Source organism: Pangasianodon hypophthalmus, chromosome 22 (assembly GCF_027358585.1).
Source record: "Pangasianodon hypophthalmus isolate fPanHyp1 chromosome 22, fPanHyp1.pri, whole genome shotgun sequence".
Classification (NCBI taxonomy): Eukaryota; Metazoa; Chordata; class Actinopteri; order Siluriformes; family Pangasiidae; genus Pangasianodon; species Pangasianodon hypophthalmus.
The window spans coordinates 11555429-11575398 of NC_069731.1; the positions used below are offsets into that span (position 1 = coordinate 11555429).

The following is a 19970-nucleotide window of genomic DNA, read 5'->3' on the forward strand; positions in this document are numbered from 1 at the left end:
CTGTAGCTGCAGTAACAGAGAAGATGCAGAGATGTGGAATGAGTAAAGTGAAACAACAAAAGGAGAAAGAACTATTTAACTGTAAGAGATGTGGCAGAAAACACCCGCCAAAGCAGTGCCCAGCCTACGGCAAAGTCTGTGCCAAATGTAAAGGGCAGAATCATTTTGTCAAGCAATGCTTTTCCAAAGAGAGACAGAGTTAAATGGAGCATGTACATACAGTGGAAGAAATAGATCTCAGTGACACATTCTTTGTTGGAATGGTAGAGCAGGCTGATTCCAGTCAGGAAAGAACAGAGCAGACTGATGTGAATAGTGTTGCACAGGACAAATGGATGACTGCTCTGGAAATAAACGGAGTAATCGTGTCACTAAAGCTAGACACAGGAGCCAAAGTCAATCTGATTTCAGAGCATGATGTCAGAGCAATGAAAATCAAGCCAAGTATAAATCAGAAAACAGTGCAACTCAAGGCCTATAATGGACAAAACATCCCAACAAAAGGAACATGCAGACTCAAGGTAAAAATGAAAAACAAAGAGCATCACCTCATGTTCGTGGTTGTTCCAGGTGGACATGATTCTGTGCTGGGAGTCAAGGCATATGAAGACCTAGGTCTGGTAAAAAGAGTATACGTAATAAATAATGGCGAAACACAGAACAATGTGGGAAATATAGTGGAGCAGTTTCATGACATTTTTGAAGGGTTTGGAGAATTACCATTTACTTACAAAATACAGTTGAAAAAAGACACACAGCCAGTAGTCCATGCCCCAAGACGGGTTCCAGCACCTCTTCGTGAAAAGCTAAGACAAGAGCTGGAAAGAATGACATCAATGGGGGTCATAGGAAAAGTGGAAGAGCCTACAGAGTGAGTCAATTCGATGGTGTGCAGTAAGAACATGGCGTGTCTCCTGCAGAAATCCTGATGGGGCGCAGATTACGAACCACACTTCCTTCCATCACCAAACAAGAACAAATACCTAAAAAGGAAACAACAGCACCTGAAACAGTGACAAAAAGCAAATTATGACAAGGCATCAAAAAGCCTAGAACCGCTCTCCAATAATGACACAGTAAGACTTGGGGATTACAGTACCTGGTCTAAAAGAGCCACAGTCCTGGAGGAGGTGAACCCGAGATCTTACACTGTCAGGACATAGGATGGTCAAATCCTGAGGAGAAATCAGAGAAGTCTGTTGAAAACAAAAGAGACAGTACTAGTGGATACTTCTACAGAGGACACAGACTGTGCAGTATCACCAAACACATCTGAAACACTTCCAGTACTGGGTGACAAGGAACCAGCTGAAGATAGGCATTCACTAGTACTGCGAAGATCAAAATGCACAGTGAAGCCCCCTTATAGACTTAACCTGTGAATAATGCTCAAGCATAAGTATTTGAGTTAAAATGGAAAAAAGAGGAAATGTAATTTGCTGTATTAAGTCTTATAATTTGTGCAGTGCTTGCTTAATGGTTGTTTAATCTATAAGTTTACATAATTACTTGGAATAACTGGTTCTTTACATCTAAAGGAAAGGGGATGTAGTGATAGAATGTATTTGTATTTGCAAGTACTAAAACTAACCACTAGGTGTAAGTAGTGTTACACTTACCAGTGGAGTGTGTGGATTACGAAGCAGAAGTCAAGCTGTGTTGTTGCGGCTTCTATTCCCGTCCTGAAAAATAGAATAAAAATCAGTTTGTTACAACACTGTTTCTTTATTGGATCAAGAAACATTACAGTGCCCATTACCCTTAATTGAGGTTCCATTCAAAAAAATTTACATGGACCTTGTCGGGCCATTAGAAAGGTGCACAGAAGGATATCATTTTGTGTTAGTTATGGTGGATTATGCAATGTGATATCTGGAAGGTGTGCCTTTTGCAACATGTCAGCATGCAGTGTTGCGGAGGCACTCTTCTGTGTTATCGCCCGTGTCAGGATCCCAAAAGTGATCCTGAATGACCAAGGCACCACGTTTGTCACAGACACTATGCAAGCTGTATGAATTATTAGGGATAAAATTGATTCCCTCCAGTGTTTACCATCCACAAATAGATGGCCTGGTGGGGCGGTTTAATCAGACACTAAAAAATATGATTCGTAAATTCGTTCACGATGATGAGCGGAATTGGGACAAGTGGTTTGAGCCCCTGTTATTTGCAGTATGAGAGATCTCGCAAGCCTCCATGGGGTTTTTTATTGTACAGGCGCAAGCCTCGTAGTGGCTTAGACATCATTAGGGAAAATGGGAGGAGGGACCTTCTAACAGCAAAAACAAAATTCAGTACATTCTTGACCTGAGAGCAAAACAAGAACGTCAATCCCTGCTGTATATGGAGTCGTTTTTGTGTGGACTTTAGAAAGGTCAACTCAGTGTCTAAATTTGACACATATTTGATGCTTCGCGTTGATGACCCACGCAATCGATTAGGCGCGACTCGCTTTCATTCGATACTGGATTGAAACAAGGGGTATTGTCAGATTCTCTTGACTCCAACGTCTGTCTTTTAGGTTACACTAGTTTGTCACCCTTCTCTTTGGGTTGTTTGGAGCCCCAGCGATGTTTCAATGTCTAATGGACAGAATCCTCCACCCTCACAATGCATATGCCGCTGCTTACTTAGATTACATAATCATTTATAGTAATGATTGGCAGCAGCATTTACAATATCTGAGGACTGTTCTGAGATCCTTGAGACCGGCGGGACTCACAGCAAACCCAAAGAAGTGTGCAATTGGGCAGGTGTAAGTACAGTATCTGGCCTTCCTCTTGGGCCATGGGCAGGTGCGTTCCCAAATTGATAAGACAGCAGCAATTGCGGCCTGCCTGAGACCCAAGACCAAAAAGGGGGCGAGGCAGGTCCTGGGGCTGGCTGGCTATTATCGAAGGTTTGTACCTAATTTTTCGGATGTCACCAGCCCTCTGACTGACCTCACTAAAAACGGAACGCCAGATCTGGTCCACTGGACAGAACTGTGCGAGCGGGCTTTCTGCCAAATAAAAGCAGTTTTGTGTGAGGGCCCGCTGTTGCGTTTGACTGGCTTTCCTCTCCCTGGGGTCATTTTGTCCAGGGTGGTGGAGTGGGAGGAGCACCCATTGCTGTACATCAGCCGGAAGCTCTCAGTGAGGGAGACTAAGTACAGCAATATCGAAAAGGAGTGTCTGGCCGTCAAGTGGGCGGTCCTCACCCTCTGGTACTACCTACTGGGGCACACTTTCACCTTCTGTTCCGATAATATCCCACTCCAAGAAGAGTGAACTTGGACTTGACGGAGAGAAAGCTGCAAGTCCGGGACAGACGAGTTTCCACTGAGCTTTTTGATTTTGTTGTGTTTGTTTAAAGTGCGCTGAAAAGTGCAGACTGAATAAACTTGAGGCCAGAGCTCTGCTAAAATTCCACCTGTCTCCTGAGTCTTCCCTTTTTTTTTGTTTTGTTTTGTTTTGGGTTTTTTTTGCTGTACATTGAAGACATTTGGATTTGAGATCAAAAGATAAATAGGACACAATAGATCAGAATTTCAGCATTCATGTCCTGTTGTTTACATCTAGATGTGTTAAACAACTTAGAACATTGCATCTTTGGTGGTAGACCACTCAATTTTTAGGTGAGCATAATTACTGGTACAGATAGTATTTACTTTAATTTTCTTAAAGAACACTTAATATTTGGATGCATATCCCTTGCATCAAGCTTGTGACCCAATGACATCACCAAACTGTTGCATTATTCTTTTTGTGATGCTTTTCCACGCTTGTACCACAGCTTTTGTCAGTTGCTGTCCTTTTTTGGGGGAGGAGGTTCTCCCTTTAGTCTCCTCTTCAGGAGGTGAAATGCATGCTCAACTGGGTTGAGGTCGGGTGATTAGCTAGTGTAAAACCTTTCACTTTTTTCCCCCAATTAAGTCCTTTGTTGTGTTGGCGGTGTGTTTTGGGTCATTGTCTTCCTGCTTGATGAAGTTCCTCCCAATTAGATTGGATGCATTTTTCTGTAAATTGGCAGACAGAATGTTTCTGTAGACTTCTGAGGTACATCATCAATAAAGATTAGTGAGCCTGTTCCAAAAGCAGCCATGCAAGCCCAAGCCATGACACTACCTCCACCTTGCTTGACTGATGAGCTCATATTTTGGATCATGAGCAGATCCTTTCTTTCTCCCCATTTTGGCCTTTCTATCACTTTGGTTGAGGTTAATCTTGGTTCCAGAAATTTTGTGGCTCATCTCCTTATTGTATTTGCAAAATCTGGCCTTCGAATTCTTACTGTTGATGAGTAGTTTGCATCTTGTGGAATGGCCTCTATATTTCGTCTCTTAAAGTCTTCTTTAAATGGTGGATTGTGATACCTTCACTTTATGACATGACTGCTAATAACAGCCCTGCCCTGTGGAGTTTGTTGGTGATGTCACTGACTGTTGTTTTTGGGGTTTTCTTCACAGCTCTCACAATGTAACTGTCATCTCCACTGCTGCTGTTTTCTTTGGCCAACCGGTTCAATGGCTGGTTGTTAGTACACCAGTGCTTTCTTTCTTTTCCAAAAGGTTGTAGTGACTATGCCCAGTGTTTGTGCAATGTCTCTGCTTGATTTTCCCTCTTGTCTGAGCCTTAAAATGGCTTGCTTTTCTCCCATAGACAGCTCTCTGATCTTCATGTTGGTTTATACTTTTTACCAAATGCAAACTGAACAGTTGAAGACTGGAAAAAGTCCAGGTGATTTTTTTCTAATCTTCAACTGTCCAGTTTTGATGAGCCTGTGCCCATGATACTGTAGCCTCAGATTCCTGTTCTTGGCTGAATGGAGTGGAACCCAATGTGGTCTTCTGCTGTTGTAGCCCATCCACCTCAAGCTTCATTGTGACAGAACTGTCACTCGCTCAGTGTTTTTTGTTTTGCACACCATTCTGTGTAAACTCTAGAAACTGTTGTGTGTGAATTCCCAGGAGATCAGCAGTTTATGAAATATTCAGACCAACCTTTCTGGTACCAACAACCGTTCCAACCGTTTCGCTGCTGCCACATGATTGGCTGATTTGATAACTACATGAATATATATATACATACACACTACATTGCCAGAAGTTTTGGGACGTCTGCCTTTACATGAACATGAACTTTAATGACATCCCATTCTTAATCCTTAGGGTTTAATATGTAGTTGGCCCACCCTTTGCAGCTATAACAGCTTCAACTCTTCTGGGAACGCTTTCCACAAGGTTTAGGCGTGTGTTTATGGGAATTTTTGACCATTCTTCTAGAAGCGCATTTGTGAGGTCAGGCACTGATGTTGGACGAGAAGGCCTGGCTCGCAGTCTCCGCTCTAATTCATACCAAAGGTGTTCTATCAGGTTCAGGTCAGGACTCTGTGCAGGCCAGTCAAGTTCCTCCACACCAAACTCGCTCATCCATGTCTTTATGGACCTTGCTTTGTGCACTGGTGCGCAGTCATGTTGGAAAAGGAAGGGACCATCCCCAAACTGTTTACACAAAGTTGGGAGCATGAAATTGTCCAAAATGTCTTGGTATGCTGAAGCATTAAGAGTTCCTTTCACTGGAACTAAGGGGCCAAGCCCAACCCCTGAAAAACAACCCCACACCGTAATCCCCCCTCCACCAAACTTTACACTTGGCACAATGCAGTTAGGCAAGTACCGTTCTCCTGGCAACCGCCAAACCCAGACTCGTCCATCGGATTGCCAGACAGAGAAGCGTGATTCGTTACTCCAGAGAACACGTCTCCACTGCTCTAGAGTCCAGTGGCAGCGTGCTTTACACCACTGCATCCGACACTTTGCATTACACTTGGTGATGTAAGGCTTGGATGCAGCTGCTCGGCCATGGAAACCCATTCCATGAAGCTCTCTATGCACTGTTCTTGAGGTAATCTGAAGGCCACACGAAGTTTGGAGGTCTGTAGCTATTGACTCTGCAGAAAGTTGGCGAGTTCTGCACACTGTGCGCCTCAGCTTGCGCTGACCCCACACTGTGATTTTACGTGGCTGAGTTGCTGTTGTTCCCAATTGCTTCCACTTTCTTATAATACCACTAACAGTTGACCGTGGAATATTTAGTAGTGAGGAAATTTCACGAATGGATTTATTGCACAGGTGGCAACCTATCACAGTACCACGCTTGAATTCACTGAGCTCCTAAGAGCGACCCATTCTCTCACAAATGTTTGTAGAAGCAGTCTGCATGCCTAGGTGCTTGATTTTATACACCTGTGGCCATGAAAGTGATTGGAACACCTGAATTCAATGATTTGGAGGGGTGTCCCAAAACTTTTTATATATATATTAGTCAGGTCCGGAAGTATTTGGACAATGACAGAGTTTTTGTCATTTTACTTTTATACACCACCACAATGGATTTGAAATAAAGCAATCAAGATGTAATCAAAGTGTAGTCTTTCAGCTTTATTTTAAGAGGTTCCACAAAAATATGGCATTTACCATTTAGGAATTATGGCCATTTTAAGCAAGGTACGTCCATTTTCAGGGGCACAAATGTATTTGGACAATTGACTGACAAGAAGTTAATTGACCAGGTGCGGGCAAATACATATATATACACACACAGTCAGGTCCATAAGTATTCTCTCTACAGTACACCATCACAATGGATTTGCAAGGAATCAATTAAGATGTGATTAAAGTGTAAAGCTTTTAGCTTTAATTCAAGGGGTTTAACAAAAATATTGCATGACAATTTAGGAATAATAGACATTTTTTGCAGACTCCCTCCATTTTCACAGGCTGAAAAATAATTGGACGAACTAACATTATCATAAATATTAGGATTATTTTTAATACGTGGATGCAGATCTTTGCCTGAAGTATGGAACCCATGGACATCACCAAATGTTGAGTTTCTTCCCTTTAGATGCTTTGCCAGGACCTCAGCTGCTGCTTGTTTGTGGGTCTTTCTGCCTACAATTTTGTCTTTAATAAGTGAAAAGCTCAATTGGATTGAGGTCATCGGACATTTAAGAACATTTAATTTCTTTGCCTGAAGTAGCTCTTGGGTTGCTTTCACTGTATGTTTTGGGTCATTATCCATCTGTACTGTGATGCGCCGTCCTATCATTTTTTTTACTGAAGTTTTTTCCAGGCCTTTTGGGGTTGCTGAGCTCGCCAGTGCATTCCTCCTTTTTAAGAATGTACCAAATTGTTGATTTGGCCACTCCTAAAGTTTCTGTTATCTCTCTGATAGGTCTGTTTTGGACAGCAAATTGAGAGTTCCCATGAATAGAATGAAATAACAGAAACCAAATGGAAATTCAACACTTGGAATCAACTCTAGATATTTTATCTCCTTAATTTGTCTTGAATTAACGAGTTGGCTGTATGGCTGTAATTTTGAATGGCTGTAATTCCTAAATTGTTAGTGCAATATTTTTTTAAACTCTTTGATTTAAAGCTGAAAGTCTTCAATCACATCTTGATTGTTTCATTTCATTGTGCTGGTATACAGAGGCAAAATTACGAAAATTGTGTCACTCTCCAAATACTTATGGAAAAAACCCTTTTACTGTAAGAACAACCTCAATTCTTTGTGGTATCAATTACACAAGGTTTTAGATGCATTTCCTTCAGGTTCTGGTCCATGATTGATTTTGTAATTGTTGCAGAATTGTCAGCTGCACATTCATGCTGTGAATCTCCCATTCTACCACATCCCAAAGGCAATCTACTGGATTAAGCTCTGGTAACCATTTAGGTATACTGAACTCATTGTCATTTTCATGCATCCAGTTTGAGATGACTTGGGCCTTATGACATGGTACATTAACATGGTGAAAGTAGCTATTATAAGATGGGTAAATTGTGGCCATAAAGCACATGTTCAGCAACAATAGTCAGGCTGTGGCATTTAAAAGAACTGTTGACAAAAGACAGGTTGGGTCCATGGATTCATACAGTTGATGCCAAATGCTGACCCTACTATCTGCAAAACATCAGGTGAGCGGCAGCTAGCAGAATCAAGAAAATCTCAAGAAACTCATGTACTTACACAGAAAATGAACACTTGTTTCTTTGTCTCTTTCCAGTCTGCATGCGTGGTTAGACACCTGCCCTTAAGCTGCATTCTCAGGAGTGTGTAAATGCTGCTACTTAAGCAGCCCAATATACATGGAATATAGATGGAATATATAACTTACATATATATATATATATATATATATATATATATATATATATATATATATATATATATATATATAAGAATAATATGGGTGCTAAATATTACAATACATTAAAATCTATTATTGACACGTACAGGTATTGGTGAGGTAATTTGAAGCAGTGTGTGCTACAATATACTTTCACATTTGTAGTGAGATGGTTCTTATTGTAAAGCTGGACAAAGAAGCCACTTTGTTCTGTTTTTTCTATAGATCTCAGACATTGAGGCAAGAATATCAGCACTTAAAAATGCTGGCCTGAATGTGTCCTCGCGATTTCCCAGGCTCAAGGTGAGTTTTATTAATATTTCATTCTACTTATAAGAGCCAAAAAAAATCTATTATCAACATTACTGATACAATTATTATGTTTAATAGTACTAGCATGTTTATGTAGTATTAATATGTAGTATTAATGGATAAGGGCATCTGCCAAATGCCGTAAATGTAAATGTAAATGTATTAAGGGAACAATTGTCTTTGTTAAACATGCATTTTTTATTGAAATAATTAATATTCACACCCACAAAATTACTAATAAATGGCAAAAGAGCAAGCGTAGCATGTGAGTGTTAAATACTAAACCCCTTTTTTTGAAAAAGATGTGGAATGCTATATGAAAAAAATGCAGCAGGAAGGTCTTATACAAATTTGTTCTGTTTGTTGGTTAAAATCTTCCATTTATAGTATCTGCTTTTGTTTGATAATTTTTCTTTATTTTTTTATTATTTCTTTATTTGTGTAAGACATTTATTTAACTAAAGACTAGAGCAATGCCATTTTTGATGCTATAGTTTCCAAGAATGTCATTTTGCTTCCTGTGTTTTCATTCAAGACATAAGCCTGGAAACACATAACAGTTTTAATTACATGGAAGCCAATTCTTTCTAGTTGCAAGGAAGGAAGTACTCCATAAATGTCAGAACACATGGAATTTAGTGTTTGCATGTTTGTATTTTAACTTAAATTTATACTTATCAGCCTCAGACCTTGGATTCCTCACGTCAGCAGAGAAGAAAGCTGCCTGTTCCACCTGCCATAGGTACATTGCTCTTTTGCATGTTCACAGCTTCAGCGTAGTTCAGCCAACAAATTTGCATGAATCTGGTCATGTGCAATTTAGGACAGGTATTGTTTACTTGCTTTTTTTACATGCCTTTTTTCTTAGTTGTTCCATCTAGCAAAATTTATCCAGCAACATGTTTTCACAGGAAATGGTATCATTACATAATGCATTTTACTGCCAAAAGTTAATTTAAAGAAATGCTGTAAAGCAAAGGTCCATTCAAATATAATAAAATTAAATGTTTCTACATCTTTTAAAAAAACCTATTATAAAGAGTAGTACACAGGAATAAACACTGTCAATGCATCAATGTCGATGCGTCAGTAGTCTTAGGTGCACTTTTTGCAGTTTTATAAGGACATTTGCTGGTATGTTTTAATAGCATCTTGGAGAATCTGCCACAGTTTCTCTGGATACCTTGACTTTCACACTTCTGTTTTCGCAGGTTAAACCTGACAGCCAGTATAATATATATATATATATATATATGTATATATATGTATATATATATATATATATATATATATATATATATATGTGTATATATTTGTCTGAAAGTGGTCTATTACATAATAAGTTATTTTGTTTACTGAAATACAAACATTTGTCTGTTATATTAAAGTTTTGTTTGAAATGTTTAGAATATTTAGAATTTAGAAATCTAATCTAATTTTTAGAAATCTAAAATGTTTTTTCCTGACCCAATAGTTCAGAAATCATAAAACAATGTGAAACAAGATGAAATTTCTATTTAAAAATAAAATTAGTGTGTCTGAGACATTTGTATAGTACTATATTTACATAAAATCTATGGAAATCTGGTTAGTGACACAATGTGAAACATACATTTTTCATTGTCTGATTGTTATGTAGGTGGTTCTTTTTATTATATGTGTAGCTGGCTACTGTAACATAAATTCATTTCATAGTTAAGTCTTCACAAGCACCTTACCAGTAATGCAACAAATTGTTTTTATTGCTTAAGCCTAACATTTGAGTCTTTGCTAATATGAGCTCATTTGCTGATTCCAGAAGTTTGCTGATAGACCTAATGCTGTTTTATTATAGTCTAAACTAGCTAAATGGTACATCCTGTATAGACATGTTTCTTTAATCACGTTTTATTGTTTCATGCCTGTGTTGCACCTCACCACGTCATCAAAGTACCCGTGTGTGTGTGCTTGTGCATGTGCGTGTGTGCCTGTTGATCAATGCTAAGATCCCTGAAGCAACCATTTTCCCTTGTACAGACAAGAACAACACCTCCCCGTCCCATTACACTGATGTTGATCAGAGAAGTGCCCCCCCAATAAGATTAAACAATTTGATTATGAAAATAAATAGAAAAGGAAAATGTGAGCAGGAAAAGTAAGAAGACGTGCAGCTAAATGCACCAGACTGAGCAAGTGGCACAATGTCCATTAGAGAGACTGAATAAGTCAATAGTGTCCTTTTTTCACTCTCCTTACTTTTTCTTCTCTTTCCCTTCTATCTTTTTTTTCTAAAGATCTCCCTTTTAATTAGTGTTGTTTATCTTTGGGTCCATCACTGATGATGGCTGCTCACCATTAATCATTCACCTTTAGTTGGAGCTTCAAAAGGCAAACTTAGGTAATTTTTTTTTTTTTTTTTTGTAGGAAGCCACCCTGCAGACTTTCTAGTGCGCTATTTTAGGAGATTTGCCATTTTGTAGTCATGTCCAAAAGCATAGAGGGTAAGATGCAGTTCTCTCATAAAATTCCACAATGAAATTCAGTAGGTTCCTGTCCAAATTATGTACCCTAGCAGGTACAGAAGACCCATAATGTACTTTGTTGTTTGTAGAGAATAGTGTGCCATTTTAGCTGCAGGATATTTTTGTTAATCATTTGTGTAGGAGTTATTTACTTATAACAACAAAATGAAAAAAATATTATATGAATTGACTGCAAGTGTTTTTACTCTTAAGACTGGAATCACATCTGATCCATGATAGAATTGTTCTTCCGTTTCCACCTTCATCAGACATGGGATTGGGAACTACTGCTCTGTTGGAAAGCTCTGTCCTAAAACAAGTTTCTTTCTCTCCAGAAAAGTCAGAGGCAGAGTTGAGATCTTTTCAGCCATGACTGTAACAGACACAACCTCCATCCTGGTCTGTGAACCTCAACCTTATCTAACTACATCTTGCCCTTTCTGCCTACTGACCGTCAGGCCCACACCAGTGCCTTGATCCAAATATCAGCTCCTATAAAGCTCCTCAGCCAACCCCCAGTCTCACAAAAAACAAAAAACATCCCAATGAACAAGAGAGATTTTATTGGATTCCATATGAATGAAGTTCCCACCTCAACCCTTACACATCTGAAGCATATTGGGATTTGCAGTGTTTTCTTGGCGCCAACTCTTCCTCTCTATCGGATCTCACTCCAGAGCCCCTGAACATTCGTAACCAAACATTGGAGTTTTACTACACTTCTGTGCTCCACTTCCCAGGGACTTGCTCTGTTCTTTCTGCCTTAAAGGAGTCCACACTCCTCTACAATCAATCACAGGGAGTATATTCACAGATGCTCCATATATAGAAAGTTTTACATATATGTTTTACGTATATGATTGTTGTAAATGTCACATTGTTGTATTCTTGAAATTAATTGCTGAAGTGTTAAGTGTTTAAGTTCTGATTCTGTATGTTGACAGTGTGACAAAAAATAATTGTGTATGATCTGTGTTCCCAAAAAGAGTCCAAACTGTATTTGGTAAGAATATTATATGTGTGAAATGTCATGGTGGAACTAAAAAAAATAACTACTGAAGGACCTTTGTGAAGCAGAGATGTATCCTTTTTTTTCATGTTTTATGTTTAATTTCCATGCAATTATACCACAAATTGTGTGGACAGTGATAACTGAGGTTCAGGAGAGGGGGAAAATTATGCATTTAAAACAATTATCATATTTAAAGCCCTTCCTTCATTAAGACATAAATGGTCACATATTGTTTCATTTGACCTTTTATTAAGTGTGTGTGTGTGTGTGTGTGTGTGTGAGTAATGTGCATGCTGTGATACAATGTCTGATTTCCTAATCAGTATGGTTGGCTGCCTTTCCACAAACAGGCACACACACATGCATTCAAGCATCCACCTACACACAGATCTGTATTTCCTTAAGACTCCTTCTGTGTGGTGGGAGTGGGGGCTGTCTATATATATGTATATATATATATATGTGTGTGTGTGTGTGTGTGTGTGTGTCTACCATACTGTGTGTGTCAGTGTACAGGGCAGTGTATTTCACACAAGTTCCCAAATCAGATTGGACTCTTAAGTGACTGAATTGTGTATGCCAATTATCAGATCAAATCAGAAGCACGGCTATAATTTATGTGAGTGCTGTTGACTTTGCTGCCACAATATTCTCATCACTATGACCCCTAGATGTAACAGCAATGTTTAGATGTGTTTAACCTGGAGAATCACCTTCATTACAGTGCTGAATATGTGGCCAGTAGAAAACTACATTCCACACTGATACTAATCACTGAGAATTTGGTCCATAATTCCATATATATACAGTTTGTTATTAGAAGCTAATCTGTCTGTGTGTGCATGAATTTGGGTATAATTTCCTCCAGATTAGCCATTGCATTAGTATTGCATTCATTTTAGAAGATAAATATATCCTTTATTGTCACATATCTAAATTATTTGCTTTGCATATCCTAGCTTATTAGGAAGCTGAAGTCAGAGCACACAATCAACCATAATTCAGAAGCTGTGGATCATAGAGGGTTAAGGACCTTGCTCAAGGACCTGAAAGTGGCCGCTTGGTGATCTGATCGGTAGCCCAGAGTCTTAACCACTGAGTTACCACTGCCCCATTTAATTCATAATACAACGAAATAATCTATACTTATTTCTATATTCTAAATTGGATTATAAATTGTTTTTGTTGCTATAGTGAAAAACCATTAGATCAAGGGTTTATCCAAAACACTACTGTTTGATATGAGTTCTTATTAGAATTAAATTTCAGTACCAATCATTAAGAAGACTTAAAATAACATGTGACAATATCCATAGATAGTTGCATCAGAAAGAAAAGTCAGTATAATATATATCACCATAACAACTGCCTATTACATAACTTCAGTCTTCAGCTACACTCTTAGAAGAAAGGGTCCCTTAAGGGTTCTTTGGATATTTAAGTATTCATTAGGATCATAGAGAGGTTCTACTTACAGCCATCTCTCATGGGGGATACTGTTTTGTAGGATTCTACTTCAGTTAAACTGAAGAACCATTTAGACTCTACATTTGAACTTTTTTCCTATGTTCACCCTAGTAAATTACAAAGCAACAAGCAGCTGTTCATTTTCTGTGACGTGTGTCTGTGACATGGAGCTGTGACTCTGACGACATAGAGACAGAGCAACAAGTGACTTTTAAATCGAAATTTTCTTAATTCTATGCAAATTAAGAAAAAAGTTTAAAGCAACAAATGCAAATGATCGTCTCCAGTTAATTCCTCAGATCAGTCCTACAGTGCAGGGTTGTCTGTTGTCCCTACTCTACTGTCTTCAGTTCCTACCTGTGTTTAGCCCATATTCAACCGCATTTGGCAGTCAAACATGAAAGACAAAGCCATGTGCATGAATTTTACAGTAAAGTAAATAGATACCATTTTTGACTATTACCGTATCATATCAGAACCTAAAAAGCCAAACAGTGCACATCCACAAGCATCAACTATTGAGGTCAGTATATGGCCAGTAACTCACAAGAAATAAACTGCAAGCGACATGATCAAAATTTCGCTTTCTAGTGTGAGTGCAGAGTAATAGGTTGTTAGGAAGTGAAAACTCTACATAAATCCACAAACTCAGCTAAACATTACAGGTCACAGAAACACAGGTACAGTCTTTAGCTATATGTGACAGATAACCTTACAATTTTATTTCTTATCCTGTCATTTCACTGTGATATTTGTAAACTAACTCGCTGCTCACGGTATTGATTTGTGTCCTCCAGAGTTCGATCATGACATCTTTAACCCCTTAAAGTTTAATTATTCAGCTATTATTCCTTAAAGCATATTATTCAGTAACTACAGTGAAATTAATAGAAAAGCTATGTAGTCACTGGGGTCAGAAAAGTGTATTTGGGGAACTTAAATAGTTATGTCTCATAATTTTGTGTTACATCTACTGTTTTAGATATTTTATATGTGTTTGCCTTAGGTGGTGTCTGAGCATATGGAATGGGAGAAATTATACCTCTGGAAATTAAAACTATTAAACACACTTTCATAATAAACATTAAATTGATTTTAACAATTTAGCTTGGTTTAATAGAGATTTTTCTTTCGGCATTTATATGAGCAGACTTTCTGTAATCCTCATGACAAAACTGTTGCAGTGACAGAACTCAATCTCTCAATAGTTAGCTGAAACAGGAGGCTTTAGGGCAGTGTTAAGGAAATAGAATTAAATGATCAACAAGATCATGCTCTGAGCAGTGTGTTTGTTCTGTAATACTACTATCAGACACTTTTGGGGGGTTTTTCCACCATCTCAAATGGGTCCTGTTCATGGTTGTCTATGATGATGTCTGTGTATAAATGCATGTTTCTTCTTTCACATAGATGTACAAATTTCCCAAGAAAAAGCACAGTCGAGAAGTAGACAACATCCTGTATTTTTCTATTGTGAAAAGAAGTAGTATGGATGTGTTAGTTATATACCGGATGTGTTAGTAAGAATTACAAGAATTGTCATTATGACATATTGTGTGCTACTCATTGTGTGTCTAGTTTCTGATGATTCATCTTGTGTTTTGAAGGAGAAGAGAGGTGGTGAAGTCTAGAAACTGCACTCCCTCTCACCATTTCATTGTGACATTTTAAGCCATTGCATTTTTGCATAAGGACAACAATCAAAGCAATGAAAATGTGCTCAGATTCCCATTTGTCCTAAATAAACTTTGTATACCTGACATTCATATTGAGTACTTTGCTTTAAATAGAAATTTAAGAGGTCCATTTTCAACAACCAAATGATGAGGTCAAGGTTGCATGTGTTCACTCATTTAATTAGGAATATAGATTGCATTGATGCATATGTACATAGGCCTATATTCAAGCAATAAATAAATTCGCAAGTGAAAACACAGCAACTGAGAGATAAAGTGAAAAAAAAATGATCGTCTTAAGACATAAAAATTAAAATCTGGTATTAGGAGACAAAAAATAATGAACTATAATCAGTTAAAGAGAGACATTGAGCACAGGTCCCTCACTACTGTACTTAACGACCTTTTGTAGTAGTACTAAAATTTTATTACACTTTTAAAGACCTTTAAAACAGTTTACTGTATTTAATGCACCTTTCATAAACTGTTATGTCGTTGGACAGAAAATTGACATTTAACATGTATGCCTCCTGTAAATTCATTCATTTGACGTATACCATTGGTTATGCATGTAATATTTCCTTTACCTTTTGATAATAAAGTACAGTTTAGTACTAGTACTTCAATAAGCTACCTTAACTCAAGTGGATTTAGTTGCTGGTCTTCCTTCTAGTAATAATAACTAACATGTTTCTTTTTCGGTTCAAGTATAGGATTTGTGCACTTCTGGGTAATAGTCCGTGTTTGGGGAGGAGGCTCCGCTGCGCGCGCTCTCCGTGTTTCTGAGCGCGCTGAGCAGCAGTAGTAGAAGCGCGTGCTGTAACGGTGCGTCACTCTCGCGCTTCCCGAAACGGCCGATGGGTCTCACGCCGCGACCCACATACCAGAACGGGTCGATCTCAGGGCCTGTAGTGTAGGGAAAGGAAAAGCAGTATGAGTGGGCAGAAAAAAGGGGGAATCATTGGCCAACGGATATCCGATTAACCCAGGTCATTTTTTTTTTTAGCAAATTTTAAAAATGTATTTCAATTTCGATTCATTTTTATTTATATTTGTGCTTTTAACGATGGATTTTGTCTAGATCTAGATCCTCAAATTTTCACTCAGTTATATTAATATCCACAGGATATCTTCATCTAGGTCAAATCAGATATTCTTCAAATGAGACTTTGACCTATAGGCCTACATAGGCTAGTTAAGCGGCGTAACCCCGTGGTGTGCTCTTGCCCCGTGTCTAAACCTTAAATATATGTATATGATAGCCTTTCGATTTACGTACTTCTGTTGTCGACGTTGTGAACGATGTGTAGGTCTTGCTCGACCGTGGTGCATTGCGCACAGGTGGCACTTGTGGACAGGATGAGAAGCGCTGCGATCAACACCGACAGCCAGCGCAGGCTGAAGGAGCGCTGCTGATGCTGCTGAGTGCGCATGGAGCGAGGACCACCCCGGAACACCATACCGGAGGAGGACTGTATGGAACACTAAAGAGAACGCTTCTGATATTTTATAGATATATATCAATAATAACAACCTGTGCATATCACATGAATTAGGAAAAAAAGATGTATATATGTTAAATATGCAGAAGTTCACTGAAATCTGCAAACACTTGCCTATGATTATACTGTTATTGTATAGTTTCCTATAGTGCAAGATCAAGTATTATCTAGCCTGCTTATCTTACTATAACTAAAATCAACTGTCACAAATTGGCTATAAACTGCAAGTTCATTACATAACAGTAAGGTTAAGTCATTAACACTGTAAAATACATCCACTGTGCTTTGGGGTTTCCAGGGTGACTTCACAGACTAAAAGAGCAAAAGTGAACAACTGAACCGCAATAAACATACATAGGCTGCTATTAATCATATGTTGTCTGAGGTTTCTCAGTAAACCATTTATAACTTTATTTTCCCAAACATGGTGTCAATCTATAGCCTACCTATTTTCACAAAATTGCATTAAACCAGATTACAGAAAGTATGTTAAAACCACTAATGAATAATTATAGAATGTTATTAATCACTTCCACATTTCGAATATTTTTTAAACTTACCTGTATGTTAGGATGTTTGCCCTTCGATACAGGTGCTTTAGAGACCGCGCTTTTCTGTTTAGGCCGATCCACGAAACTAAAGCTGTCGCTTTTATATATCTCAGCTGATCTGTATTATAACATGCTCAAGGAGGCGTCAGACCCTGCGCGCGCACACACGTAAACTTCCCCCATCGCATCTGTTTTTTTTTCCCCTCTACCATCCTCCCACTCGTGTTCTACATTGTCCTATAACCCTTAAAAGGACATTAGAAGATGGGAGAGAAAGAAGCTTCTCCCGACACGCCTGATCACTCTCCATCACTGAGTCCGTGACTAGCGACCTGATGGGTAGAAGTGTCACATACACGTACACGTTCACCTCATCTTAATTACTTTACATATAGAGGGCAGAAAAATATCATGACCGTATTGTCTACACTGCACACTGTGCAGTGACTTTTAGTGTAGTGGTATCCCTCCTAACGAACGGATTAATGAACAATAATCAGTGAATAGACAGATGAGAAATTTTGTTGACTTGGGTAATAAAAAAAATGGCTACAATGGATTTTATGGAGTTTACGCTTCACTTTTACGTGCTCGAGTGAAAAATAGTGGACATGAAAAACAAACGCAGTGCCTTTCAAAGGCTTAAATTTTACGCGCCTCTAACGCAGCAAAAAAAAAAAAAAAAAAAAATGGGCCCAATAATATCCGCCCAGAAAGAGAGTGTACCAAAGACTCAAACATACGTGAAAAATATAACATCAAACCAGGGAGTAATCAGCTGCACTGGTGGCACTTTAAAAAATATGGATATTTTAAAATTTTCATATCAATTTTCAATTAAAATTTTGTGATGGGCAGATCTACCTACTGTATCACTGGGCTGCCTTTATTCACAGAAGAACTTCTAAATTACCTAACGACTTGCTAAACTGTTACCATGCACTAACACACTAAAAGGGAGCGGCACTTTTTTTTCACTTTAAGCCATGTTTTTCAGTGCAGCTAGGCTTTGACCTGAGGTGACTAAGGTGACAATATCAAGTAACTCCAAAAGTCCAGGACATTATCCATGTGCATTAACAGGATGCCAGTCACTATGTGTTGTAGTCCAAACTCTGCATGGTGCTAAAATGTCACTAGAGCATTACAAAGACCAAACAGTAAATGCATCCACTGATAGTAACCAAATGGTGTTCTTCCAGCTCCCTGGGGAAAGGGAAAAAAAACCTTTGTCAAATTTAGTTGCTGGTAAAGGCAAGCTTTGCCAAGTGCATCAAGCATCTCTTCGACCCTGGGAAGCAGATGTGCATCTTGAAGGTCACATTATTCAATCTCCTATAATTACAACAGATGTGCACTGGCCATTCAAGAGACACCTGTCAGACATGTTCCAATATTTCTGATCACTTGAAAAATGGGTGGGTTCAAACAAAAGGTGCCATGTTCTAAGTTGTAAATATCAGGAAATGAAAGCTGAAATTCTGATCTATCGTCTCATATTCATCTTAAACCCAAATGTCTTCAGTGTATAACAAAAACAACTGAATTGGCCTTGCCATTTCAGTACTGTCGTAGGGGATTGTATATGCATGAACACTAATGCTAGGACAAAATCTGCCACTGGAAAATGAAAGCAACATTTTAAAAATGCAGGCCTCATTTCTCTGCTGTTGTAGCTGTGCTGCTGTGTGTTTGAGGGACAGATGTTTACTCAGAGTCAGCATGAAGACAATGAGAATGAGATTCAGTTTGAGAATCTGAGACCTGAGGATAATCATGCAGCCTTCTCTGAGCAAAATGACATCCAGGCTGTTGTGAGGGAAATGAGTGCTACTGCAATCAGACAGCGCAAGTGAGAGTCAAGTTGAGAAACTGAACAAAAGGAATCTAGGTACATTTGAATCAAAGATGGAGGAAGCAGTGTATGAGTAAGAGATTAGTATTATAAATTGTAGTATTAAAAAAAATGAGGTCTGTGCTAATGTTGCTTGAATCCTCTGCCTTTTTGTTCAGCTCTTGCAGTAGATCAAGTATAATAGATTAAAAATTAAGCAACAAAGTGGAAGAAGCATCATGTTTTGTTTCCAAACAAGTGGAAGATCTGAACAGGGAGAATCAGGGAACTAGTTTCTAATTTTCCGTAGAACAATTTAGGGAATTGACAGGAGAAAAATATGTGTTTATTTGCCCATACATGCATACAAAATGGATTTCTTAACTTGTTTGAAAGTTATGTTTTTTATGACTAATTTCTTAATGGATTCAACCAGATTCCTTATTGATGCTTAATACTGTTATTAACATTGGTTAAGTTGGGTGATCTGTAGCTCTTTCCATCCCAGTTAACGACTTAGTTAATGACTAATTCTCACACAGAGTTCATAGAAATTTTAACAAGCTAGAGTGATACTGTTAGATTACATAACAAAAAAGTGGTATAAAAAGCTACAATAGCTAACCCCATTGCTCACAGTGTATTTAACCATTCATAACCTTGCATAGTAGAATTTGAAGGCAAATTTTTGATTGATAGATCATGTTGGAATTTATTCTGATGTTTTTGAAATAATTCCTGGAACTATGGTGGCCCAGGGCATTAAACAGTGCAGATGAATCTAAGTGGCATTGAGATATAGCCATACTGTACCTTGACATTTGAATATCTTTGAATGACATTGGGTTGGCCTGGCTCTTTGTAACATACCCCATTCAAAATGTAAATTAATTACCTTTGACTATTACTATACAATCTGTCTCACACTCTTTAATCT

General features: G+C 38.3%; 2 protein-coding genes across 4 annotated transcripts in view; one reads left to right on the plus strand and one right to left on the minus strand.

Moving 5' to 3' along the window:
- Positions 1–15230, plus strand: part of myripb (myosin VIIA and Rab interacting protein b) — a 205044-nt gene extending 189814 nt beyond the window's left edge. For 2 of the 3 annotated variants that reach the window (XM_053227864.1, XM_026938117.3), the window contains exons 14-17: positions 8404–8481; positions 9172–9232; positions 10894–10970; positions 11327–15230. In XM_053227864.1, the coding sequence (XP_053083839.1) occupies positions 8404–8481; positions 9172–9232; positions 10894–10949 (195 nt within the window). In that variant the 3' untranslated portion in view covers positions 10950–10970; positions 11327–15230. The remainder of the gene's footprint in view (positions 1–8403; positions 8482–9171; positions 9233–10893; positions 10971–11326) is intronic. The other variant, XM_053227865.1, reaches the window with a different exon arrangement.
- Positions 15231–15359: 129 nt separating this feature from the next.
- On the minus strand, positions 15360–17407 carry prlh2 (prolactin releasing hormone 2). Its single transcript, XM_026938249.3, has 3 exons — positions 17209–17407; positions 16426–16630; positions 15360–16052 (listed from the first exon to the last, which is right to left on the minus strand). Exons 2-3 carry the CDS (start codon positions 16604–16606, stop codon positions 15850–15852), a joined length of 384 nt encoding a protein of 127 aa, XP_026794050.1. The 5' UTR covers positions 16607–16630; positions 17209–17407; the 3' UTR covers positions 15360–15849.
- Positions 17408–19970: the final 2563 nt, after the last annotated feature.

What these genes read in the sequence shown, in the direction of transcription:
- prlh2 (XM_026938249.3), bottom strand. Translation starts at nt 16,606, where the DNA reads ATGGTGTTCCGGGGTGGTCCTCGCTCCATGCGCACTCAGCAGCATCAG. An exon ending in TCACAACGTCGACAACAGAA is followed by an intron (nt 16,053 to 16,425) that starts GTACGTAAATCG and finishes CCTACACTACAG; the next exon opens with GCCCTGAGATCGACCCGTTC.